A 20828-nucleotide genomic window follows, 5' to 3' on the forward strand; every position below is an offset into this window, starting at 1 on the left:
GTTTATTTTTAAAAACCCACAACAAACAAACAAACACCCACCAAAACAATCAGTACCACTGTTTCTTGATTGTGATTGCCTCAATTATTTCTATTTTCACTTGAGAGACAGCACATTGCTGATGCTGTTCCACTGTTCAGGCTGGTTTAGTCTTGTACCAGAAGGCTATTTCAAAATGTGAAGTTTAAGCAAATAACACTTTCCATATTTTCTCACTTGTACTTTCTTCTTATTATTTTTGATTTTTGTGGCACTTCAGTGATCCTCATCAGTTTGCAAATTAAAAAAATTGCAAATTAAAAAAAAAAAGGCAGAAGTGCAATAGTCACAGTCAATCTACCTCAGTGTCCAGCCTTGCTGAGAGCAGGGTTAGAAGTGATTGAATGTTTTATTAGTGTACCTTCCAAACATATTTAAGTAGCTCATTATGCTATTAATATACATTATTTGTACTAGTAGTTTACTGTTTAATTTACTGGAGTAAATTATTTGTAAAGCTAGATTAATATTAGAGTGGAGTTTATTAGGCTTCATAATTAACACAGATAACTCTTTTTATAATGCTGGGATTTTGTTCACTCCCTGAGTTTCTTCATATTCTATCCTGCAAAAAAGCACACCTATTTTCTTTTGCAATAAATATTTTTTTTTGTAAAGTTTGCAAAACTTGGGAGCTTTCCTCTCTGTAAGATTGTATCCCAATCTTAGTCTGATAATTTCATTTTGGGTTTTCTTTGCAAAGGTGTTTTTACAGTGTATGTTTGATTGTACTTGCAAAGTAATTTTCACTATCTTATATTGGACATTGTGTGTGTATTTATATCTTGTCTATATGTATGCACATCTATCTTATATGGAATTGAATTTTATTTAGTTTAGGTTTTAAAGCAGGGTTAGAGTCTAAAGATTTTATGCCTGTCTTAAATTGCAAAGATGCATTGTCCTGCTAGTTTGAAAAGCAAGAGGGTGAAAGAAATTTCCTGAAGAAATTGATATGCTAAAGCTGTCTTTTTATGCATGGAGTTTAGGATTTCCTGAAGAAATGTTCATCAGACCAATTCAGAATGTTTTGTTTGCGTGGCAGATACAGCTCAGGTAAGGAGCAGCCCCTTCCCTGCTGAGGTGTGCATGGCTTTCCCCACTCCTTTCCCAGCTTTCCCCACTCCTTTCCCAGCTTTCCCCACTCCTTTCTCAGCTTTCCCCACTCCTTTCCCAGCTTTCCCCACTCCTTTCCCACCTTTCCCCACACCTTTCCCAGCTTTCCCCACTCCTTTCCCAGCTTTCCCCACACCTTTCCCACCTTTCCCCACACCTTTCCCAGCTTTCCCCACTCCTTTCCCAGCTTTCCCCACACCTTTCCCAGCTTTCCCCACTCCTTTCCCACCTTTCCCCACTCCTTTCCCACCTTTCCCCACTCCTTTCCCAGCTTTCCCCACTCCTTTCCCAGCTTTCCCCACTCCTTTCCCACTGGTCCCTCTGGAGCGAGCTCCCCGTGTGGGTCCCTGCAGTTCCTGAATGCAGTGGGTGGAAAGGGTTTGGTGGTGCTCTGTGGGGCTGCTCTTTGGCTCACATTTAGAAAATGGTCTTTACTGAGCACAGTACATAACCATTCATTTAAATACCTTCTTGAGCCACAGTTAGCTGTGACTCGTAGTTAATTGCACTTTTAATTAATGAATTACCTCTGTCTGTGATTGGCATCTGCTGTAGTTACTTGCATTGCAGTCACAATCAGCTGTTTTTGGAGATGTATCTAGATGGAGCTGTGGCTTATATTCCTGTAGAGAGTATGATGAGGGCTGGCTAATATTTTTTTATCTGCCTGCTGTGTTACCATTTTTGTCCTGTGGAGTTCGTGAGTGTTGAGGCAGTTCTGTGGTGCAGTGCAGCTCACTTAGACCAGCACATGATAACCTTATCACATGATAATGAACACCTTAGCCTGGCAGATCATCTCTCTGCTGGTGGGGAGATTTTGTCAGCTTCCCTGTGTACCCCATAGTGTTTCCAGCAGGTAGATGATGCTTTGAGCTGGAAGAAGTTTTCATATGTCTGTGTTCCTACCAGTTTATTGGGCCCTGCCAAAAGCAGAGGGTAGCTCCTTAACCGCTGCTGGGTCATCTGGCTTGTTGGCTGTCCTGGCATGGCAAGGGAATGATGGAGCATGGGGCTGCAGGTGCTGTGGTGTTCCAGTGGGCCTCTGTCTGCCTTGGATAAAGCACCTGTAGCAGTGTGACTGTGAGAGCTGGCGTGGCCAAGGCTCTGGGGCACTGCTTGTGCCTGTCAGTGTGCAGTGTGCTGCCAGTCTATAGCCGTGCAGTCTTCTGCTTGTTCATACTGCTAACTGCCTTGCAGGAGCCACTCATGTGACATTCCTGGTGGATCCTCCCTCTCCTAGGACAGCTGAAGGCATCAGGAATTGAGTAATTGCAGTATTTCAAAGCATGGGATAGCAAAGAGAGAGCTGGTTATTAACTTCCCTGCCACTGTCACAGAAAGAAAGGGTGCATCCAATTGCAGGTCTGTGAGGGTGGTCACAAGGGTTTTCAGGTGAAAGGAGAGACGAGAATGTTGACTCCATGTTCAGAAGGCTTGATTTATTATTTTATGATATATATATTACATTATAACTATACTAAAAATAAATAGAAGGAAAGATTTCCTCAGAAGCTAGCTAAGCTAAGAATAGAAAAGAATGAATAACAAAGGTCTGTGTCTCGGACAGCCAGTCCAAGCTCTCTGGTCTATGGTTGGCCATTAATTGTAAGCATGCAAGATGGCCCAATCACAGACAAACCTAATGTATTCCACAGCAGCAGATAACTATTGTTTACATCTTGTTTCTGAAGCTACAGCTTCTCAGAAAGGAGAAAAATCCCAAGAAAAGATTTTTCACAAAAGATGTCTGTGACACAGGTCTGCTGCAGAGCAGCATCCTGTTGTGGCATGCAGTGGATTGGTGGCATCCTTGGCTGTTTTGGGGTGATGCTGCAGGGCAGTGGTTTCTTCTGATTGCTTCTTTTAGGAGATGAAATACCTTGTGTACACTTAGGTGTCTCCCTGGTTGGGGCCACTTGGGAGTTGTGAACAAATGTGCGTTTAAAACAAGGGAAAGACTACACCTGCTACCACTATCATATATATGTGAGCAAGAGCTAAATGTCCAGTAGTTTCTAACCTTGCCTAAGAAAGCCTGCAGGCACCTCTGCATTGCTGGGCAAGGAATGGCACTGGAGCCCTGCCATGGAGAGGTACCTGCAGGCTTTCTTCACTCCCTGTCAGCTGGCTGCATTTGAACCTGTGCTTTTTGCATTACTTCTGGGATAAACACCCCCCTGAGGTAGAAAAAGAGTGCTACCTGTCTGGATGTGGGTGGCTTTGATGAAAAGATATGCCGGTGTCATATCAGAGTATAAGCCAGCTGGCAGGTAAGGCTTGCTCAGAAGTCTGCACTTCCCACCTCCACCTTACAAGGCCATTATTAGCTTCCCATAAAGAGCCAGAGTTGGTCTCTACTGAGCCAGGTATTCACTGTGCTGCCTGTCAGCTTGTGTCCCTGCTGTCAGTATTGGTCTAAACATCAGTTTACTGTACTTCTTCTCATCTTGCTGTCTGCTCATATTTTTATTAGAAGTGAAATCCCAAGCACCTTCTTGTTTCTTAAAAGGTTTTTATGGCCTAGACCCATGGGTAATGGCTCCTGCCACTCCTACCTGCCAAAGAAAGCCTTTTGTAAAATCCAGGTTTGGGGCTCAGGTGGTACCACAATCATTGGATTGAATGTGTAAAAAAGATCTTTGTAGGCATGTGGATGAGGGCAGCTGCTGACAGTTGGGAATGGTTCATGCTTGAAACTGTGTTTCCTTTGGCTTGGAATGGGCCTTTTTTGTTGTCTGGGCTACCCCCCCTGTCTCTGTGTGTGCTAAGAGGCACAAATAGAGTCAAATGTGACTCCAGACTGGCCCAGCCTTGGAGGGGCAGGGATTGAAAGGGGTGTGTGCAAGGATGTGCATGTGTTTCATGAGAGAGGAGTCCCTTCCTGTGATGATCATTGCCAGAGGGAGGACAAAGCTGCATGACCTGCCTGTGGGGAAGAGGAGGAAAGTTAGAGAGAAGAGACTTTTATCATCCTTGCATAATGTATTTTTGTATGAGGTTCCTCTGCTTTATCTGCCTCTCTGCCTCTCTGCCAGTGAGGCAGAGCTGCTCAGGGTGCAGCTGAGCTCTGGGGGCAGTGGGGATTATCTGGGCTGTCAGTGACAAAGGAGGGAAGGAGTGGGGAGCACAGTGAAGGTTCATAGGGCCAGGCTTGCCTGTGCTTTACTGTGGGTTTGCAGTGCCTGCAGGCAGTGGTTTAGGAGTATGCCCTGAACTAGGGATGAAGAATGGCTTGAACTAAAGTAGGTTTCGTCAGGATAAACTTTTATCAAGTTATTCCTTGCAGAATTCTTGTAACCAGGTTAATCAATTGAATAATCCTAATGTATATAAATGATCGCTCTCAGTGTCGCACTGTGTTATAGAGGTGTGTACATTGGTCTTCTTGAAAACTAAGTAAAGCTTGATTTAATGAAGCAGTAATGCAGATTTTTAATTACACACAAGTGAAAAATCTGACAAATAGAGGTTCAGACTTACACCTTTGTTACACTGGGGTAAATCCTGTGTAAAGTCTGTTTAAACAGTTAGGCTTCCTTGGGATTTAGGCTAATGGAAATGAGATTGGATGTCACATCTGGCTGCTTTTTCCCTCTTACATCTGTCCTCTTGGTAGAACTGTCTGCTCTAAAGAGTCTGTCTGGGCAGCACTGGGTAATTCCACAAAGCAGTTGGATGCACCGCAGGCAGGACCAGAGGTGAGATTTCTGTGGAAGCTGTGGGTCATATTCAGTGCTGATGATACCAGGAATATGCTGGTATCAGCTGTAGTTTGGATGTACCTTATTGCTGAGGTCAGGAGTACAGCAGTGAAGCAATGCTGCTCTGGCCATGGAATGGCTCTGGTGTGATCCTGGGGGAAGGAGTGCATTCAGACTTAGACACAACTTCCACTGAGCTCAGGTGAGCTCTCTTAAAAAAAAAGCTTTTCTGCAGAAGATTGCACATTCCTGTACAAATTTAGAAAAGCCTCTCACTGGTAGCAATTCCCAGTAAAAGTGACAGTGAGCTTGTCTGGCTCCTGCACTTCACAGGGTGCAGGCAAGGCCAGGGAGCCTGCTGGACTCCTGCCAGCAGCAGTGGACTCTGGAAGCTCCCAAGGTGGAATTGGCTGCCAGAGGTGGGGTCTCCCTGAATGCCGTGGGGATGTCTGTGTGCATGGATGCCTTGTTAGTGGCAGGGCTGATGTTACTGTGGCTGGGGGAAGAGAAGCTCTGTAGGGTTCCTGTATGCCACATCTCATTGTAAACTGGAGCTCAGCTGTGGATGCAAGGAATTGAGGTTTTATCTTTCTTTTCAGTGGCCATAAGAGGCTTTGATATGTGTGAGTGTGATGAATCCCACCCTAGACATGCCCTTATGAGTTTAAGCAATTTGTATTTTCTCTAAAAATAACTTTCTCAAAGTGGTATGATCAGTTTAGCTTTGATGTTGTGAGGGAATTGTTCAGGAGCTAGATCACAAATTTTAGGTTCATCTAGATTTTAGATGTTGGTGAAGCAGCCCTTTGAACAGAGTCAGAGGTGAGGGTTAGGCTTCTTTGTATGTCTCCAAATACAGATTGTGTCTACCTAAATTAGACTAGGCACAAAATTAGAGGTACATGTTGCCATCACTAGAACACTTAGAAGTATATTAAATCTTAATGATTTGGATTGATAACTTGGCAGAGAAATTCAATAATGGAAAAAAATTAAAGTTAAATAGTGATTGCTTCAGTAAACTTTCAGATTCAACTTTTTGAATCAGTTTGATAAGTGTTCCAGTAGGTTATACTTTGTCATATGTAGTGATTGTCTTTTATATTGATTTAGTCCTCCTGGTGTGCATGAAGAATGGAGCTTTTAATTAAATGTGCAGTTAATTGTGAGAAGTTTGCTATACAAATAATAACAAACTTCTCCTTTGTCTCCAAATACTGTTCCTATATATGACAGACAACATTCTCTCCATTGTAATGCCTTGATTTCTTTTTTCTTAGCAGTAGAATTTAGTGAGGAGAGCATGGAAGATGCAAAGAACCTTCTTCAGGCAATCTCCTCATTTATTAGAGATGCAAATGCTTATATAAAAGGACAGCTGGTGTGTGACCCTGTTAGAGAAGACATATTGTGGGAAAGGTAAGTGCAGTTCCTGTATTAAAAGATTGGGATTATGTGAGCAGTAGTTGGCTGACAAACTCGTGTTCAAGAAGCAGGACAAGAAGGACTAAGCAGCAGTCCTCCTCCCCAGCCCAAAAACAAGGGCAGGTTTTTAAAAAATTCCCTTTCTAGCCAGCTGTTTTTGCTCTTAATGTGCTGTCCTCAGGTCATTGTGGTTTTAAGATCTGTGTTACTTTTCTGGTGTGCCTGTCCTAACACAGGCTTTCCCCCTCGTGGGCAATGCAGGAGGCAGAGCTGTGGCAGCTGTGAGGGTCCCCAGTTTGTAAGCAGAGCTGGGCTGTGGTGACTGGAGAAGAAAGAGAATCACTGGAGAGTGACACACCTTGGGCACCTGGATTTGTAATCAGGCTGGCTGGCACTGTGCTGTGCAGCAGAGGAGAGAAGGGGCTACTGAGAGGCTGGCCAGGGACAGGGATGTCACAGGGCAGGAAGCAATTATAATTGTTGTGTCCCTGACAATGGTGAGGAGAATCCTTTGGAGTCCATTGTGAAAACCAGATTATCTTCAGGACTGAGGTGTGCTGTGTGCAAAGCTGAGAGCAGAGCACAGAGCCAGGGCAGGAGGGACACTGAGTGCCCTGAAGCAAGGTTAGTGCAGGCAGCTCTGGGCTGCAGAGTCAGAGGGGAGACAGCCTGGGCTGTGGAGGTGAGAGGCAGCTTCTTGTGGCTCAGGTACCTCACTGTTGGGGAAGCTTCTGGCTGCAGTGACTGACGGTTGCAACGGGCACTGGAGCACATTACAGGAAAGTGGAGTTGCATTAACTAGCTGTGGTATTTGGCAAAAGCAAGTCCTTCAGCAGGGGGCTGCAGGAGATCTGTTGGTGCAAGATAAAGCTGAGAGGTGTGAGGAAGTTGAAATGGATAATCAGTAGGGGATGTGTGGGAGGGCACAACTTGTGTATTCCTAGGTGTAAAAACAACCAAAATGAAACAAAGCTCTTAATTAGTGAAGTGTTAGATACTCAGTGGAGAGGGGGAAGCTTGCAGGGAAAAGTGTTGGGAAGGATGAATTAGAACAGCAGCCATCCAGTATCTGAGGGGAGGTAGGCATTCCAGGCAGAAAAATACAGAAACAGGGAAAATGAGGCTCAGGAGAGCCCCAGAGATGCTAGAACAGCTTGAGGTTCCCCTGCTCCTTGCACTGTTTTGGGAAATGGCATCCTTGGGGCAGTGCTGTCAAGCTCTGGTTCACCTGGCTGTGTGTGGGAGCACTCTGCCAGCAGCTGTTTGTGGCTCCCCATTTATCCCTGCTGCTCTCTCATCTCCCTCTCCAGTGGCTGCAGCTGCTGCTGCTGGTTCTGTGCTGATCTCTGCTGGTTGCCCACTGGCCTTTGGCACTGTTACACAAATGGTCCCACTGGACATTTCCATCTGGGCCATGGAGAGTGCAATCCCTTGGGACTGGGCTTGGGCTCTCCTGGGAGATGAGGAGGCAGTGCTTGGTTCTGAGTTGGATCCTGCCAGCAGGATTCTTGGCCAGCCCCAGGACAGCTTCCTTGCCAGGCCCTGAGAGCTGCCTGTGATGTGCCTTTGGAAGAGAAGCATGCTGCTAGCATGATTAGTGGGCTGCTGGAAAAAAAAAAAAAAACAGAACTCAGTAAGATCTTTGAAATGCCTAGTATCAGTCTCATTTTCCATCTGTTTTTAAATGATTTAAGGCAAACTTTGCTCTGTTGTTGTTGGCCTCTCTCATTAGCCATGTACATTTATTGAATGGCTGTAACACTTAGGATTTTAACATGCATCAAATTTTTCCCTTCACAGCAGAAAGATGTATTCTCCCTGATGAGTGCAGCACTGCCCATCACAGGACAGCTGGGAAGGAGATGGCAGTGTCCTTTCAGTGACTCCCTCTGGCTGAATGGCTGATGAATTCAGCGTACTGCTGGCATCTTGTTTGTCTTATCTTAAATGTTACCTTTTCTTCTTGAAGGCTAGCCAACACAAAAGTAACGGTGAAGGCTGCATTTGCAGATGACTTTGACACCTCCAGGGCTGTTGCAGCAATTATGGACCTCATTCACCATGGCAACAGACAGCTTAAGGCTGTTACTAAGGTAACCCATTAGGATACAGAGATCAGAAAATGACAGCTGTCCACTGTCCTACTGCTTAATGCAGACAGATTAGTTTATTGTTCACATAAGAAACCAGCAGAAACAAAGCTCCATAAATTTTTGACCTTAATGGAGCCCATTTGTCCTGACCCTAGCACAGGAATTGTGCATGGCTATTGTTTTGTGCTCTGTTGTGTCCAGAGGATGTTTCTTTCCTGCTACCCTATATTATTTATATCTAATGCTTTTGGAAGTCCTGAGGCTGTTGTGACATGTTGCTAATTTTAGTGCTGGTTCTGTGTTCTTACCCTGCTTCTTTGCTTAATGCCCATGCACAGAAATTAAGCTAAACTGGGAAGGGTGTGGGGTGGTTGCTGCAGGGGCTTTGGCCAGCAGTCCCAGGTGCCCTGGACAGTCTTGGTGGTGACTGGGGACTGAGTGGCTTCTGCTGTGTTCTGTAACTGGCATCAGCATGAGCCTGTCTTCACATGGCTTTTGGCAAATTAGGACCCTGTTAAGATCTCTCATGTTGACACAAATAAAGAATCTGCTAAGGACAAGACTTGAGCAGTAAACACTGTCTGAAGCACTTCTGTGTTCTCCATGTACCAACAGCTCCCTTTGTCACTGAAGGTGAGCACCTCAGCCTTGTTGCTGTGCTCCTTGAGTACTGGTGTCATCATGTTCACCATGTTTGTGCAGTAAAAGAAGTGTTATATACATGGTAATAACTGGTTTTAAGAGAGAATGTCTTGTCCTGTTTTGGCATTGGCTTTCAATTTTCTCCTTAGCCTTATCTTTACAAATAAGCAAATCTTTACAGATTAGCCTTAGCCTTATCTTTACAAATGATCTTTACAATCTGAGTGAATCCCTGACCTGAAACACTTAGCAGCAGGGATCTGTAATGGCATTGCCACTCCTAGATACAACTACCCCCATTTTGTCAGTCACTGCTTGTTCCCCCTGAATTCCTCCTGTCAGTTGTTTTGTTGAGAATGGGATGGGATATTTGTGGGGCAGCTGACTCAGATTTCTGGTTGAGGTGGTGGAGCTTTTCTGGGTACATCCCAGCTGTCTGGAGTGTTCCCTCTTTATTACAAGTGTAGTAAAGTTCCTTAAGAACTGTCAGTAAATCCACATAACTACTTATTCCTCTCTTTAGCCTTCCTGCTAGGCATTTCTCACCTTAGATGGCACACTCCTGTTCCTTTCTCCCAGTGGCTGCTCCAGCTCCTCCCAGTTCAGACCTTCCTATACATTTTAGACTATAGTTTATCTCAGGCCCCGGTAAAGATGTCAGATAAAATCCAGTACCAGCTGCTGATTTGCTAGTGCATGTCATCACTCTTATTTTTTAGGCAAGGGTTAGTCCCTTAAATGGCTCCTCAGTCTGTCATTTAATCCTTATTTTATTGCTGCTGCTGATTGCTGGTGCTGCCAGGGTGTGACAAAATGCCATACACTTTCTCAAAGCAGTCTCACAATGGATCAAATCAATAAGATACTAAAAAAATTTGGGTTTAATCTTTTATATTATAGGTGCCCATGAATGTGGGATTTTGTTGTTTTTATTTTGTTTCCATACACATAGCCCTTTCATGGCCAGAGTGCTATTTTTAGTTCTGATTTACTGCACACATGTAATGTGTGGCTGCTTCTCACATCTCTTGTTGCTGCACAGGCTGGTGATCAGCTCTTCCCTTCCCTTGTGTACTTAAATCCCTTCCCTTTGTACTGTGAGGTGCTTTTGTATCTCTGTAAGATTGCTTGTCTGGGCAGGTGTTCCTGATGGAGGTAGATCTTTATAATTAGTAGCAGTTTTCCCTTGTGGACTAGGCTGCAGAGAGATGCTGGGCTCTGTAATATGTATCGACTGGACAATCTCTTTTGAGTGTTTTCTTAACAGGATGCTGGATCTCCTAGAAGCTCTGTTGTGTATGGAAGCATTATTTCCTATATTGAAGGCTTTTTCAGTGCCCTTGGGATGTCCTTTGAGGAAAGACAGGTAATGAAATATCTCTTCTATGTGTTTGAGGATATGGTCGCAGCCCCTGTGTTTCATAGAGTGCTTTCTGAAAGCATCAGATGTAACAAAGTTATTTATGGTTTTAATAAATCTTTCCGCACTGCTTGCACTTTCTCCTGTGATGTTTTAGGAGAATGTTTGAGCAGGTGGAACAAAATGTGGGCTTTTTAGTTCTTGGAGGTGCTCCCATGTGACTTCTGCACTGGTTTTGCTGTGGAAATGAAAGACTGAGGAATGAAACAAGAAGAAGTTAGCATTGGAGGCAGTTAAATCATCCTGCTATGTGTCTGGCTTTCCCCAGCTTTTCCTATTCTTCCTGATGGTTGCATCCAGGCTGGCTTTGATAGCTGTGTGAGTATTTGCAGTTGAGGGGTCCCACTCCTCTGCAGAAAGCCAGAGGAAGGGGCTGCTCTGCCTTGAGCCATGGGATATGGGGAGGGAAGGACAATGAGTTTACATAACTAGTTCTTGGAAAAGTAGGAATGGGGAGAGAAAAAAAAGAAGAGAACAGCTCAAAGAAAGTACTGAATGGGAAAGAGAGTCATCAATATGGAGGTGATATCCCAATGTATGGAAGCATTTAAAATGACACAAGGTGCGGGAGAATAGCAGGGTGTTCTTTGCTCCTCTCCTGCTCAAATATGCAGCTGAATGCAAAGTAGTGGAAAACTTTCTATAGAGAAAGTGTTCTGCAAAACAGAACAGTTATTTTGGGGAGGGGGACAAGAGAGTAAGAAAATGTAACATTATTCATCCTTTGAAAATCAGGCAGTGTAGTGGTAAATGTTTTTATTTAGTTTGCCTCCATGGATTTTCTCACAAAATTTCTTTCAAAACAGTGTCTGGATGTGATTTGGCTGTGTGTTACTCCTCACAGCCTGTAGTTTGCATGTTAATTTTTAGTGGCATACTAAACACATTTTTTTGTTAGCTGGATGGCAAAGTCATTACTCCAGATTCTGGGCTGTCTGTATGCAGGCATCTGCTGCACCTATATTTTTGCTGAAACAAGTATCTGAATGCTTTTCTTTGTTTTAGGCTGTGCTAGTCCCTTTCTCTGTGTGGCAGGAGGATCAGCAGAAGATGCTGGTCTGAGATAAGCAGGAAGAAAGGAGCAAGTCGTCAGACTCCTCTCTGTTCCTCTGCTCTTCCAGCTTCCACTAAACAAATGTGTCAAAATCTTCATCAGAAAGGTCCATGGGCTACCACAATTTAGTAAATTAAATGGTGTAGGGATTGTTCCCTGACTCTGAGACCAGCCAGAACAGCTCAGCATCCAGCCTTTCTTGCCCCTTAGCCATGTAGCCCCAGGCATGCAGCTTGCCAGGAGCAGTCCCTGACCACAGTGGATGCTGCCATGTGTGGGAGAGGGCTGCCTGGCCTGGACACTGCTGTGCTGACAGTGCAGAGGATACAGGCAGCAGTGTTTGGACCCCTTCATTTGGATGTTTGCATGTAGCCTGTGGGTCTGTCTTGCTCCTGGGCTGGGCTTCATCTCAGCTAATCAGCCTAATGTAGCTGCCTGTGCTTCTGAAGTCATCAGTTGGGGTGCTAAGGAATGGCTCATCTCAGTCTAGTGGCTGTATGACAGTAACAGAGCCTGTCTCTCTCTCTGCATTGGCAAGAGATCTTATCCACAGGGGAGGTAAGATGCATCCATGTGCAAAGGTAAAGAGTGAAAACCATTGTGCCTGTTTTAGAGGTGGGAAGCTTTTGCTCTCCCAAAGAGTGCAGTGTTGAGTGTATTGCAGGTGCAGCTGGGACCAGTCTGTGGAGTAAGAAAGGGCCAGAAATTTGAGATCAGCCCTGAGAAGCTGTTTTATGTGGCAGATTTGTGGCAGATTTGTTCATCTCCTAAAGCTGCTTCTCCTTTTGAAGGCTCTCACTCCAGTAGGTGCCTGGTTTGAACTCTTTCAGTGGTGTTTGTAGAGGCATGTTTCTTGCTCCCATCATCGTGGCTTTCCCTTCTGTATTTAAGTGTTATCCTGCCATAGGTTACTGTGGAGTGTTTCTGGCACTTAGATTTATTACCTTTTTCAATCTCAAAGACTTCTTCTTTAGTATGGCTACATGTTTTGAACACTTGAGGAATTCACTGTATTTCACACTCTTGTCTTCAATAGCTGCCCCCTCACTTCTCCTCCTGCTCCTCTTTTTTGCCTGTGGCCTCGGAAGCTCTGCTCCCTTTCGTTTCCATCCTGCTGTTTGGTGACTAAACCCAGATCCTTCTGGCTTTAATTACTCAGCTGCCCTTCTGCTGCCTGGTGATGTTGCTGCCAGGAGCTTTGCCCCAGGCCTTGGTGTGCTTTGTGCTCCCACTCTCATGTGCTAGTGATAAAACACCGCGGTGAGGTTCTCTTGTTTGTTGGAGGTTTGTCCTTTTCTCCCCTTGGGAGTTCGCCTCTAATGAGAAACAGGGATGGTGTCTCTGCCAGGAGTGAGACCAGGAGCCTGGCTGTGCCAGTGCTGAGGAGTGGCCTTCCTCTTCAGCTGACTGCCAAGCTCCCATCCTGGCAGCTGTTGGAGCAGGACTGAGTCAGTTCCTTTCCTGAGGCATTGACCAGCGGGGCTCCTGCCAAGCCAGAGGAGGCCAGGGAAGCTTGGAGGTGGCTGAGGGGAGGAAGGGGCTCAGCTGCAGCCAGGAAATATCCACACCCTGTGCAGTAGCTGCTGCTTCTCTCAGGTTTTTTTGAGTGGCTGAAACTTTGGGTAAGGTGGATCGGATGAAGGTTCTGTGGATTTGGGAAGTGTTTCTGTAGATGAAGGGAGAAAGGATAGGATGGACTGGAGACTTAAAGGCAAAATACTTTTCCTGGTTTGTGTTTCCTGAAGGAGGTCTGGAGCTCAAAGACAGAGTAAAGGGCTGATGTATTCTCTGTCTTTGGAGTTTTACAGCCAAGGAGCTGTCTGAGCTGGTGGCTAGGCTTCCCTTGCTGTGTTGGATTCCTGTTGCCAGGCCTTTCTTACATTAACTTGTCAGATCCCTTTTCAAGTTATGTACATTTATGGCATATCCAGGGTTTCCTGTGGAGATGAGTTCCCCACTTGGGTTATGCAGTGTGTTGTGTTCACGTGAGAGCACTCTGCTCCAAGGTAAATGCTGTCTTGTGCAGAAACATGCTGAATTACTTGCAAGTGTGACTCCACTGTAACTTTTTGTCCAGCATTAGTGAGATGGTGACATTTTAATCCTACCAATATATGGAAGATGCACAACTAAGAGAGGTGATACAGTCTCACATTGCTATGGAGATGGGGTTGATTTTTTAATCTCAGATGTTTGTAAAGCCCCCTGTTTGATTTCTAGGTGGCTGTGGGAGGAGACAAGTCTGCAGTGCTGTCCAATGTCATTGAGGAGCTGGTGAGGTTCCGCTCCAAGGTCCGGCATTACGCGCTGGCTCTGCCCGAAGCAGCGGACACTGCACCAGTGGAGGGTGCAGCAGGAGCCCAGGGAACCAAACAAGAGCAGAAGGAAAAGAGGAAGCACTTAATGCAGGAGAGAAAGCCCCTCTTGGAGGCTTGTGACAGTCTGCGTGGAGACCTTGCTGCCTTTGGAATCCACATTAAGGTAGAAGAGAGTAACTCTCTTTGTGAGACTCTCAGTCACTTTTTAAGATAACACATTTTTGTCCTTCATTCCCCTTCAACGGCTTGTGGTGTGGTGCCCTGCTCCCTGTGTGACTGCAGTAGCAGGAGGTGGAAGTCAAGCCCTTGTTTGGCTATAGTGCTGCCTTCTCTTCTGCTCCCCCTCAGCCTTGTGTTTCCATGCAAGCCACTCATAATATGAAAATCTCATAATGTTCAGAAATCCCTAAGTTGCCCAAGTTCAGTCCAGAAGGAAGGGTGTGAGTAATGTCTGCAGTCTTAAAAAAGATTGCAAAGGAACTGGAAAGTAAACCGAGATGACTTGTGAAAATAATGCCTTCCTTCTACCTACCCCACACTGCCCACCAAAAATAAGTCTTCATGAGAAAGCCTCTTCCATCTCCAGCATTCCCAATTGTTCCTGAGCCACAGGAACTTTGCCTGATTTCTGTACCGCTCCTCTCTCTAAACTGCTTTCTACTTTTAGCCTACACCTAATGCCAGTGTTCTTTTCCATTATCTCAGTGGCATCTCTGGCTTGGGAAAAGACCCTCTATGGCATTACTGCCTTCTCCTTGTTCCAAGGATCTGCATTACTTCCTTAAGTGCTGCTTCTTCCAGTTCTCTAGGTCATTGTCCTTCTTGCCTCTGTGAGGCAAGGGTCACTGTAGCTCCTTGAGTGCAGAATAATCCTCCACATTCTCTCCTTCCATCCAGTTTATACTGTTCATTTTTCCTTTCCTTGGGAACTGATGCTGGCAAGTCTGGTTCCATAGTTCTGCCGGTGGGAGGATGGAAAGCACAGTGACATCATGGAGTGACAGCACACATGGCTCCAGCTGCCGAGCATGAGGGCTGTCACTTGTCACCGCCCCTGTTGGAGCGCAGTGCGGTCGGCACTCTCCTCTCTTGGGTGGCAGCGAGCGTGCCGGCAAAATCCGGGGTGAGGGCCAGAGCTGCAGCTGGGGAAGGAAAGGGAAGCTGCAACATCTCCTTCCTTTGTTTGTAAATCCGCACTGCACTCACCTACCAAGCACGTTTGCAAATCCAAACAACCGTGCTGAGACAAAGTCTTGGAGAAGCAGCCTGCCTTTTCATCCATTGGGAAAATGCTGCAGCTCCACCTCCATCCTTTTGCAGATCTGTTTTGGTTTGTTTTTAAGGAGATTTACATTTGAAAACCCCACAAATGAGCCAGTATTCAAACCATTCCATTCATTAAAAAAAAAAATTAATAACATGAAGCTCAGCATAATCTGTCCCAGACTAGATTGCTCCAGAAGACAAAGCACAAGTGCACTTAGGAGCACACACAGATCAAGCATCCGAAGCTGAACTCCTGCTTTTTTGGCTGATACTGTGGAAGTATCTGAAGGTGTGAAGTTAGCTTTCACCTTGCTTTTCCAGATCCCAAAGAGTCCTGCGAGCTGAGTGATGCAGCTCTGCAATTCCTCACACAGGCTCACTAAAGCATGTGTACAAAGAGACAGAGCCTACACAAAGCAGGGCTATCCCCACCCTCTTGCTCGTCATGAGTCTGCCTGGCTGGGTCAGCTGATGCCAAAAATACCGTGGTAAAACAGCACCTAACAGGGGTCCTGCTTGCCTAGTAATGGCTTGAGGAAGTTATGTGAATTTCTGATTTCTGCCCAGCCCCTCATTCCCACAAAATGTTTGAGCCTCACACTGTGCATGCATTAATGCCAACACACTGCCCTCTGTCATGTGAGGCTCAAGCAAGCCAGCAACTTCTGAAGTCCATGTGCAGGTGGAAAAGCAGCAGAAGAGATGAAGCAAACGAGCCACAGCTCCATCCAGTGCAGACTGGGAACCCCCCTGGTTGGAGGCAGGGGAGAGAGGGGGGGCTTGAATAAAGCTTAATTTTCTTAAAATCAGTTTTGTAGAAAGGGTAGTTCCTCCTTCGGGTTCTAGCTTGTCATTTCCCTAGTCTGGTTTCTTCTGTCAGGTTGCTCATTGCAAAGGATGTTGGCTGAAGTTACATATTTTGCAACAGACTGATTAAAAAAATCCATGTTTCTTTTCTTGTCATTGTGGCATGCTTGGAAGCTATGGTACCAAGTGAAATGTATTTAGGCATCAAAAAGTTTTCATTTTCATATAAAAAAAGATTCAACAATTCCAGCTGCTCTCATGAGACAGCACTCATGGAATGTTGTTGTGTGTCAATGCTCAGATTAACTTTTATTTTCAACCACTGCAATCAAACAGCTGGTTCTAAACAGAATGTTCAATTTAGCTGTAATATGGCCTTTCAGAAATATGACAGTATCACATTACAGAGACTAAAATCAACAGGCTTCTGTCCTGAGTTCAGATCAGACATGTTCAGCAATACATTCAGATGTATTGAGTGTTTTTTCAGGAACATGAGCCATTGAGACTTGAAAATAGGATTGTATGAGTTGAGTGTAGCTCCTCATGTGAGAGGCTGCACTCCACTGCAGCATTCCACACTGAAGAGATGACATTTCTGCTCTGTATTTCTTCCCTCCAAATTAGGAAAAATTGTCTAGTTTTGTTCTGAGCATTTTTAGTAGCAGTGGCATTCCTGTGAGATTGTATTGCCACCTCTTTTGCTCAATTGGATGAATAGCTTTGCTGAGTGAATCTTGGTTAAAAAACCTGTGATCCACTTGGGCTGGACTGACCTGCTTACTTTCTCCTACAGGACAGAGCTGCTGTTTCAACCTGGGAAATTGTGGAAGGAGGGCAGACAGAGAAGCAGACTGAGAAAAAAAGCTGATCCTTCATCCTTGGACTTGTTTTTTTGTCTCAGCTACTTCAGCAACTGTTGTAAATACTAATTCTTTCAAAATAAAATCTGTTGAACAGAATGGCCAAAAAGGATAGCATGTAATTTGAGCAAAACTGTTGGCACTAGTACTTGGTAAATAAATACAGGCCTTGCAGCACAGGTGGTGGAAGCATCCACAATGCAAGGCAGCACAGGAGCAGCTGAGCTGATTTAACACCATGAGGCATGGGTCTGTTCTGCTGCACGAACTGCCCCAGCCCAAAGGCTCTGCCATCTGCCCTCACCCCGTGCTGCTGACCTGACCCAGAGTCTAAACATTGTGAAGGCAGAGGCCAGAACTTAGGCCTGTCTTAAGGATGAAAACACTAAAGTTTTATGCCTTTGGTTGGACAGTCCTGGTCCTCTCAGATGCAGGAAGGGGGGATACTTTTAACCTCAAAGTATTTCCTTATTGCAGTGGTGCTGCTTTGAGCCTGTAAAACCTTTACCCGTAATGTGATGGTATCCAGTTACCTGTAAGGCTTGGTACTTTTGTTTGCTTTTGCACAGAATACAAGGAGCCTTCTGTAGCACTGGGAGTGTAGCACTCTCAGGATCTCTCCAGAATTGGGAAGATAAAATTAGGATGTATATATATTAGTATAAAGTATATTTTTTTTTACCTGTTCAGTTACCTTTTTGCTGGCCATGGCTGCTGTGGCTGTGGGCAGAGCCTCTCTTACACCTGAGGTGAGCTGTGTTCTAGGGCCTGTGTTGATACAGGGCTGGTAGTTACCTGGTACCTGCACTTTCTTTAAATCAATTTGCAAAAACATAAGAACCAAAATTATGGGTTCATCTACAAGGCACTTGTGTGTTTTCAAAGTGACTGTTTAAAAGGACAAAGGCTTTCTTTTATACTGTTGAGAATGAAATGTGTAGCTCTTTTTCTGCTCCCTTTCTCCATTATCTGTACTTCCAGAGAAGAGTGGGGTGTCTCTTCATTCAGCCCTGGGGCACAGGTGCTTATTTGACACAGCTGGTATTGTACATTTGCTCGTGGCAGTGTTGTTCCAGCAAAACAGAGTGAATGGTGAGCAGCAGCTCAGCTGCTGTGGGAAATGGGATCAGCACACACCAAACAAAGTCCACTCAATTTGCTATTATTTTTATTTCCTACCAAAAGAAACTGCTACATTTCCAGAATGTTTAAAAATTGTAACAATTCATATACATTAGTGAATAACGGAGTTACAACTTCTGTGTAGCTTTAAAACCAACAGGGCAAGTTGAAATCTGTACTGAGCTCTGTTAATTGATTGACTTCACCTACTCATCATTTAGATTATAATACCACTGATGTTCTAATTAAAAGAAAAAAATCACTTATTTTAAAGGCAGTAGCTGTTTTAAAAATCAGTCTAAACTTTCTGATTTCATTTGAAAGTAGTCAGGTTTCTCAAATACATTTAAGGGGAGGATTAATAGCTTAAGATTCCCCAAAGATACAGTTTACAAAACTGCTTAAATTAAACACTAAAACCTCATTTCTTAAGAGTAGTCTGTGAACCCTCATAGAGCAACACAAGCAAACACTTAAAAACCTATTTTAAAAATAGGTAACTGGTTTAAAAAGAAAAAGAAAAATGCATCAGGGTGAGGTAGTAGTCACAGTGCATCTATAAATACCAACTCTTAAGGGCTGAAGGGAAATACTTGGAGTAGCCTTTCTGATTCTGGGTGCCTTCTGCAGGCAGCTATTGCAAGGAATGAGAACAGTCTGACTGGTCTGAGACACAGTTGCAGCTCAGAGCATTGCAGGGGTGGCTGTGCTGAGCAGGAACATCCCCTGCAGGGACCAGATGCATTATGTGCTTGGTCCAGAGCTTTAATGAGCAGCAACTCTTGGAGATGGAGTGGAGGGTCAAGGGCATCAGCCATTTAAATTTACTTTGCATGAACTTGCCTCCCTCTCCAATCAGGTTCAATCTCTACAAGCTTTGACTAAATCTCCAAAACTTTAAGGAATGGTCCTGTGCAAAATCCCACAGAAGTTCTGCTTAACACCTAATGCCTGCCTGCTCTGCCAATGTGCCAGATCAGCATGGCCCTGACAGTGTCTGTCTGTCCTGCAAATATAAGTAAAAGCCTCTATGCTTTTTGCTCTAAAAACTTCTGCTTTTTGCAGTGCTAAGGACTGCACCTGAAGCTCAAACACGGACCACCATTTCTGCTCCTGCCTTCAACTTGCAGCACATGCTGCCTGCACTGTGCTGTGAAGGGACAGGTACAAGCCCTGGGCTCCTTTTGTTCCTCAAGGTGTATTCCTGCTGGCTCATTGCTGTCCACCTACAGATCTGTGTGCTGGGCTGCTCTGAGCTCTACCCCAGCAGGCAGCTGCAGTTTTAGAAGCACTTCACTGTTCCATGATCACTGAGGGCTGAACCAGTTCTGCTGGGTGCCACCGAGTTTCGTGCCCCACCTTGTACCTCTCCAAATGACAATTTCACAGGTTCATTATATTGAGTCAAGACCAGATAAAGAAACAGAAATTTATTTCTTTTCCAGGTAAGCCTAATTATTGTTTAAAGAATTTTACTGCCATGATACCTATAGCATATCTTTACTCTGCCAAGGGAGAACCTTTAAAAAGAAAATAACAGGACATTGCAGGAAGGGATGCCTCGTCTAAATGAATGCTGCCTCTAGGACTGGGAATGGGAAAAGGCAACTAATTACATTCAAAATCTACAGCAACTCTCATGCATTCCCTTTCCAAAGAGGCTTACTTTTTGCTTCTTACTCTACTAGCATGGCAAAAAACGAAGTGCAATAGCTAATTCTAGACATAGGGTCTAAGCATGACAAGTGACAACCTTGGTGAAATCCAAGAAATTCAGTTGAGCTGGTGGAAGAATTTTATCTAAGTATCAAGTGCATTTTTTTTTTGCTGTTCACACTTTAGTTATTGCTCAATAACTATCAAAAAGAACAGAGGAATACTTTCAGTTTAGTTTTATTATATTATAACAGATCTGCAACTACAGCTTATTTCAGCCAAAACATTTTTGTATTCCAAACTCTTAAAAAATATCTACATTAATCATATTTTTTCTATTCTTAAAAATAAAAAAATCTACCTAACATACCAATGCTGCTACAGCACTTGAAAGGGTGCATTATGTAAATTCTACGGTACATGTAATTACTCTTGCAGTCATTGTTCTTTTCTTCTCTGCTGCTTTGGCTTCAGGTTTCAAAAAGTTTATTAAAAGCTGTTCCAACTTCTGAAACCATGTCAGAGGCTGTCATTGAACGTCCAAATTTCTGAAAGGCTTGCTGGTTAGACTGCCTTGTGAGAGAGCAAGCTCCAAATGCAGCCACTAGAAAGGGATTTTGACTGAAAGGAAAGAAACCAAAAAACAACATTATAAAGAGAATCCCAACACTTCTGTGCAATCTGTGAGGTGGTGGACATCATCTTTATACCCATAAATGTTAGCATTGCCAGGAAGGCCTCTTAAGCAAACATGTTCTCACTCTTGCACTGCAGAGCATCTTTGTCTGAATATTTTTAATCAAATACTTCCCTACCCATGGCACAGCATGTGACTGAGTGAGAAACACCACCATGGCCAACAGGCTTAAAAAGTGGGGAAGGTGTTCCATGTCTAGTTTCACTGATGTGAAGCTTCATGCTGTCCTTCAGAGGAAGACTGAAGGCTCACCAGACAGCCTTTCAACCCCTTTCCTCTCCATTCTCTTGGTAACTCCATTTAGTTTCTGTCTTGCAGGGGTGGGGGAAGGTCATGGGGATGCACACAAGAGATGATTGTAGACTGCTCCAGGGCCTTCATTAGATCAGCTTGAAAGGGGTACAGTGGCAAGTGAAGACCACAACACAAGCTAAAGGCATTACTGCTGTAATGCCTCCTACACACTTATGAACAGCCCAAGAGTGTACCCAGACCCAGACCTGCAATGCTGAACCTCCCCCAGAGAAGCCAGCACAGTCCAGAGCCACTTCCACCTTTCACCTTCAAGAGCATCTCTTCACAGGCTGGGCCATGGGAGTCACTTCT

General features: G+C 44.6%; 2 protein-coding genes across 8 annotated transcripts in view; one reads left to right on the plus strand and one right to left on the minus strand.

The window, feature by feature from the left end:
• CARS2 (cysteinyl-tRNA synthetase 2, mitochondrial) overlaps window positions 1-16854 on the plus strand; it is a 35520-nt gene extending 18666 nt beyond the window's left edge. Inside the window, exons 10-15 of the mRNA XM_058799892.1 lie at window positions 1029-1095; window positions 6140-6278; window positions 8254-8377; window positions 10287-10385; window positions 13714-13974; window positions 16681-16854. Of these exons, the coding sequence (XP_058655875.1) occupies window positions 1029-1095; window positions 6140-6278; window positions 8254-8377; window positions 10287-10385; window positions 13714-13974; window positions 16681-16755 (765 nt within the window). The 3' untranslated portion in view covers window positions 16756-16854. The remainder of the gene's footprint in view (window positions 1-1028; window positions 1096-6139; window positions 6279-8253; window positions 8378-10286; window positions 10386-13713; window positions 13975-16680) is intronic.
• Window positions 16855-17893: 1039 nt separating this feature from the next.
• NAXD (NAD(P)HX dehydratase) overlaps window positions 17894-20828 on the minus strand; it is a 51337-nt gene continuing 48402 nt past the window's right edge. For 6 of the 7 annotated variants that reach the window (XM_058824994.1, XM_058824993.1, XM_058824996.1 and 3 more), the window contains one exon: window positions 17894-20146. In XM_058824994.1, the coding sequence (XP_058680977.1) occupies window positions 19996-20146 (151 nt within the window). In that variant the 3' untranslated portion in view covers window positions 17894-19995. The remainder of the gene's footprint in view (window positions 20147-20828) is intronic. The other variant, XR_009275998.1, reaches the window with a different exon arrangement.

The sequence above is a fragment of the Ammospiza caudacuta genome, chromosome 2 (assembly GCF_027887145.1).
Source record: "Ammospiza caudacuta isolate bAmmCau1 chromosome 2, bAmmCau1.pri, whole genome shotgun sequence".
Classification (NCBI taxonomy): domain Eukaryota; kingdom Metazoa; phylum Chordata; class Aves; order Passeriformes; family Passerellidae; genus Ammospiza; species Ammospiza caudacuta.